Genomic DNA, 6,000 nt, shown 5'->3' with positions numbered 1-6,000 from the left:
GCAGTAAGATGATCGGAAAACAAGAGTAGAATTAATCCCCCCTTTCAGATAACATGATCATCTACACACAAACTTGGTCTCTCCATGCCTCAGTTTCCACACTATTAATATACAGATATGGTCATGGCAGACAAAGGTAAGAAGACCTTGAGAATTCTCAGGGAATGTGTTTCAGGTAGCTCACCCGTCACAAGGTCTTTGTAGGACAATCTGCACTGTGTAATTTAACCTGACCTGTAGTGTGTTGTTGTAGAAGGGGCATAGATTTCAGGTATGAATCCTTGGTTATAAGACCGAAGTTCAGGGACTTCACCTCTCTAAACCCCAGTTTCCTCATTTGTAAAAAGTGCTTTGATAATAACACCCACCTTGAAAGCTGGTGAGAGGACCTGCACCTTTCAAACCTGCACAAGGTGTGGGTTTACAGCAGGTTGTCCATGAACCTCAGCCCTCTCCCAAGGACTTTCCACCCTTCTTCCTTCCTTCCCGGCCCCAAACCACCTTCCCTCGCCATGACACTCCAAGGAGTGTGAAGTCTCCCAGATGGACCCCGGCACTATCCCTCTAGAAAGTTGGAGAGGGGTCATGGTTCAGGGGTGAAACATAAGGGAGAAGCCCCTTCCTTTTGTGAGGGGGCTTTAGAGCTATTGAGTAGGAAAGCATTTTTTAATACCAATGACTCACAATTTAACGGTACTTTGGAGTTTTAGAAGCATTTTGCCATCCATTTCCCTGCTGCTTCTCATAAGTCCGTGGAATAGGCATTGCCACCTGATTTTGCAGAAGTGGCACTAAGGCTCAAAGAGGTGCAGTGACTTGGCTAAGGTCAAAGAGGGAATAAGCAGAGCTCAGGACATGAATTCAGAGCTTTTAATGTCCCATCTGGTGCTCTTCTCATGTGCAGCGGCCTGAGTGGATCACCTTGTGTCAAAGTCTCTGCCGCACATGCATTGGTCCATTGGATTTTTTGCCTGGCAGACATTTTGAGTGGAAGTTTTGGGCTGCCTTGGCCAGTTTTCAAAAGTAATGGACAGGTTGGAGTGATACTTGCCAAAAGTACAATGGCCAGGGCCTCAGGAATGCCAACTGCTGCCCTGGACAACAGCTACCTACCTTGACCAAATTCCTGAAGGAGATGCGTGTGTGGTGTGCATCTGGCACGTACATCTCTGTTAAGGGCTTTCTCTGGTAGCCACAGCCCTGTTCTGCCTGCCAGGATGAAGTGCCTGGGAATCAGTGCCCATAGGAATAGGCTTCAACTGTTAGGAGTTGGTGGATAAAGACCCCAATTCCTTGCCCTTCAAATAGGATAATTCAGAGGCATGTTTTCTATACTGTTTCCAGAGTTTCCCAGTGGAGTTAGGGTCCAGTTGCCCACAGTGGTAATTTGTTGGATAATATGCCCTTTCTTGACTGTCTTCTTTTCCTTGTCTCATGTCTTCACTCTCCTGGCGGTATGTCCTGGGATCACACTCCAATAAACCACTTGCACTAGAATCCATGTCTTAGGACTGGCTTTTGGAGGACCTCGGTGAAGAGAGGTGAGCTTTTCCCTGTGTATCTCCATTTTCTCACTTCAATCCAGCTTAACATGTAAGCTTATGTCCCACCACACGTAAACCCACACTGGCTACTGGGGAGGAAGAGACAGAGAGACACCTGGAGCCTCACCCATAGGTGCTGAATTGTGACTTCTATTACTGGCAAATGTGGCCCTTATGTGCCCTAAAAGCTGAACAATGCAGAGGTGGCCTCTCCTTCTTCTTCTTCTTCTAGAGAGAGACAGAGAGTATAGAAAGGTCTCCTCCCCTAGAGGTGGGCATGAAGCATCCATGCTGTACTAGCCCCTGTGCTAATCACTGGGGGCACCAAGACGAGCAGGTCATTGTCCCTGTCCTGGAGAAACCCATAGGGCAATTCCCTGAGGTCAACACTAATAGTCCTGTGTGTAGGCAGTTGTCGGAGCAGCAAATTGGAGCACTGACTTGGAGTCTTGGAGAAGGCTTCACCAAACAAATGTTACTTGAATTGAGTCTTAAAAATTATGTTGGGATGTGTTAGGATTTTCATGGTTGAATGATAAAGACTATGATTAACTATGCCCAGGTCCTTAAAGCCTCCACCTGGAAGTAACACACACCACTTCCATTCATGTCCCATTAGCTAAAGCAAGTCACAAGGTCACACCTAAGTTCAAGTGGGAGGGGAAGTACCATTCTACCACATGCCTATAAGGAGAACAAAGAAGATTCATGATCAGACCTAAGGTCTCCCACAGGTGGGTATTTAGCTCCTTTGCCACAGTGGTTTTTTAGGGGTTGGTCATTTTGGTTTAAAGCCAAGACATTCTCCAGTTAAAGGAGCCATAGGTTGAGTAGGACTCATTTCCCTCTGGGATCCCATGGGTAAGCGGACACATCTTGTATTAACCGTGTCTTTTATTTTCTGTATTCTGATGCTTTGACATCTTGAGTCTTGCAGAGCCTGGAGGGACTGCTCCCTCCTTAGGGAAGGAAGTGGATGTAGGTGACTGGCAGGGTCGATGGTCACAGGCTCCAGAGAAGACAAGTGGCTGCCTGCTGCTGACCCATTGCACATGGGTCTCCAAACTCTGGTGGACATTGTCCTACAGCTCTGGCCAGAATTAGTATGAGATCAACACTGTGGAAATATGGGCAATGGGAAGTGCTCCAGGTGGGATTTCCAGGCTTATGTATAGACCTAGATCTGCTACTAACTGTGATGTTGAGCATTTCTCACTGGGCCTCACTCTTCTCATCTATAAAATGGCCACGATAGTCTTATTTCCTGACCCAGAGTGTTGCTGTGAAGATTGATTTCCCCAATTGGCAACAGAGGTATCTACAAAAAAACAAAATGAAACAAACAAAAATAAAGTTGCAACAAGCATCATGATTAATGGCGAAATATTGGTAACTTTCCTTCTGAGATCAGGAATGAGATAAGGTGTCTGCTATTATTACTTCTTTCAAATATCAAACTAGTAATACTAGCCAGTGCAACAAGGCAAGAAAAAGAAATAAAATGCATAAGAACTGAAAAGGAAAAACTAAAACTCTCATTTTTACAGATGAGATAAAAAAATGGCATATATGTTTTTAAAAGTGAAAGAATTTACAGATAAATTGTTAGAATTAACAAGTGAGTTTGGCAATGTTTCTGGATACAAGGGCATTATATAAAAATCTATTTCTGTTATGTTTCAGATCTATATTGCTAAGTAACAAATCATCCCAAAACTTTGTGACTTAAAATAACAACAATTATTTATTACCTCTCATAGTTTCTGTGCATTTTGGATTCAGGAAGTCTCAGCCAGATGTTTTAGGCTTTTTCATGTGGGCATGGTCAGACAGCAGATGGAACTAGAACAGCAAAGGCTGGCCCAGCTGGGGATGGGCTACGTATCTTCCTCTCTTTACTTAGTTTCAAAGTCTCTCCTTCTTCAAAGCATGGTAGCCTAAGACTTCTTGTAGGGTGGCTTAGGACTCCAAAGACAAGGCTCCAAGAGAGGGAGCCAGGCACAAGCTGTATTAACTTTTATAACCTAACTGGCCTCAAAAGTCATAAAGATTCACTTCTGCTACATTCTATTTGTTAAAAAACATTCACTAAGACTGATCCTTTTCAAAAGGAAGATTATTAGACTCCACTTCTTAGGAGGAGTGTCAAAGAATTTGTGGACTTGCGAAACCACCACATTGTACTGACAACAAACAGAAAATACAATAAAGAAACCATTTATAATAGCATCAAAAACATAAAATACCCTGGGCTAAATCTAATGAAAGATGTGAAAGATCTCTACATAGAAAATCATAAAATATTGCAGAGAGAACTTTTTTAAAAACCCCAAATAAATGGAGGAACATACCATGTTCATGGATAAGAAGACTCAATATTGAAAATGTCAGTTTTATTCAAATGCATCTAAAGATTCAAAGTGATATCAATTTAAATCCCAGCAAGACTGTGTGTGTGTGTGTGTGTGTGTGTGTGTGTGTGTGTGTGAGTGGGTGTAAACAGATAAGCTGATTCTAAAATTTCTATAGAAGTGCAAAGGTCAAGACTAGCCAAGGCAGTCTTAAAGAACAAGACAAGTAGACTTATTTTATGAGATGTTAAGACTTACAAAGCTACAGTAATTCAGACAGTGTGATAATGGCACAAGCAGAGAAAAATAGGCTAGCAGAACAGAATAGAGAATTTAGGAATAGTCCCATGTACGTACGGACTACTTGATTTATGACAAAGTTAGCATTGCAGAGAAGTGGAGGGGTGTGTGTGTGGGGGTGCTGATCTTTTCAATAAGTAATGCTGGGTCAGTTGGATAACAATAGGGAAGAAAAGGAGAGGGGACAGTGGAAAATTCCTTCTGATGAGGCGTGGCACTGTATTTCTAGAAACAATGACTGCTAAAATTTATTTAAAAGTTCTTTCTTTTCTGAGCTGTAATTTCCCTCTGTTGTTCCCAGACCTTCAGTGAAAGCCTGTTTCCCACACCATCTTGTGTTAGTGGGTCTGTACAGTGGTCCTAGCTCTAGGCCAGAACCAGCAAAGCCCAAGCAGCAGTTAGGAGCTAAGTTGCAAGCTGGCTCCTGAGTGGGCAAGAGGCTCAAGCCCTTTTCGTCACATAGCATCCTATGTCCTGCTGCCACACAAGACTTCTGGCTGACTTCTGCCTCCTGGCCTTTCCCGGGCAGGCATCCCTGGTGTGCCAGGGCCTAACCAGAGGGAAGTGGGTGGCGCAGTCAGTGGGAGGTGAGGTAGTGGAGACTGCTAGTGTAGATAATTCTTGCATGAAAAGGGGAGGAGCAACAGTCTAGCAACCAGCAAGTGATAGGAGGAATTAGAAGCCTTTTTTTTGGGGGGGGGGTGTTGGGTGTGGGGAAAGCCCGTTTCACAGTCACGTTTCTGACCCACCATTGGAGCCATCCCATTTCCTTCTCTTTCTCACTTCAGGAGACCGTGAGCGCGGGCAGATTCCAGACCTCTCTTCGGAGTTTCAGGCTCTGGGCCATTCCTATACGCTCTCCTCCCCCCACCACTGTCATTCAAAGGAGCGGGGTCCTCCTGCCTTCTCCATGTAGTTCCAGTGCTGGATCCTTGGGGGAGCAGTGGAGCCCACCAGCCTGGAGCTCCATTACTGATGCTGAAAGTCCTTGCCTCAGTTTCCCCATGAGTAGAGTGAGAGTTTAAGCGCAGCGATTCCCCCTGGGCCCCTCTCAGGGTGAGTGAGATCAGCAAGACGCAGAGGAAGGGTATCCTGAGGGCAGCCTCGGGCACTGGGCCCTGTCCCCAGGTAAGGCAGCACCCATCTCCGAATGAGTTCTTGTCACCGCCCACCTTCCTCCTCTCCTCCCCACGCCGCCTGGGGGCTCAGCGCCGCCCCAAATATTTAGGGCGTGGAGTATCCCACTTTCAGGGATGGGAGTCTTAAGGGCTTCTCACTCCTCTCATCCTTGGTGGCGAAAGGCGGGACGCGAAAGGGCCGTCTGGACAGGCTCACAACACTCTCAGACCCTCAGGGCCGGAGGACGGGGCGGGGGACCAGGCTGCAGCTCTGCCCCGAGGAGGGACCTCCCAGCCCCGGCCCGGGCCCCCAGCCCTCGGCGGCGCCGGAGGCCGGAACAATAGCGCGCGCGGGCGAGGCGGGGGCGGGGGCGGGGCGCTTCGCCCGGCACCGCCCTCGGCCCGCCCCCCGCGCTCGCACACCGGCTCGCACACTGGCTCCCACCCGCCACCCGCCCAGGCACTGCCCGCGGGAGCCGCCGCCGCCGCGCCCGCCATGGACGTCCGCCTGTACCCCTCGGCGCCCGCGGTGGGCGCGCGGCCCGGGGCCGAGCCGGCCGGCCTGGCGCACCTGGACTATTACCACTGCGGCAAGGTAGGCGGGCGGGGCGGGGGCGAGGCGGGCGGGGCCTGCCCGCGCCCTCGGATCTCCGGCCAGGGCCCGAGCGTCCCGGGCTGGAGCGCGGG

At 48.3% G+C, this 6,000-nt stretch overlaps 1 protein-coding gene across 1 annotated transcript in view; it reads left to right on the top strand.

The window, feature by feature from the left end:
• The first annotated feature begins 5,781 nt into the window (after window positions 1-5,781).
• Window positions 5,782-6,000, top strand: part of TOX2 (TOX high mobility group box family member 2) — a 135,059-nt gene continuing 134,840 nt past the window's right edge. The window contains exon 1 of the mRNA XM_012651163.1: window positions 5,782-5,908. Coding sequence (XP_012506617.1) covers window positions 5,810-5,908 — 99 coding nt within the window. The 5' untranslated portion in view covers window positions 5,782-5,809. The remainder of the gene's footprint in view (window positions 5,909-6,000) is intronic.

This window comes from Propithecus coquereli, unplaced genomic scaffold (genome assembly GCF_000956105.1).
Source record: "Propithecus coquereli isolate 6110/MARCELLA unplaced genomic scaffold, Pcoq_1.0 Scaffold35, whole genome shotgun sequence".
NCBI classification, from domain to species: Eukaryota; Metazoa; Chordata; class Mammalia; order Primates; family Indriidae; genus Propithecus; species Propithecus coquereli.
The sequence above is the reverse complement of the archived record's forward strand: the minus strand, read 5'-3'. Positions and strand labels throughout refer to the sequence as shown.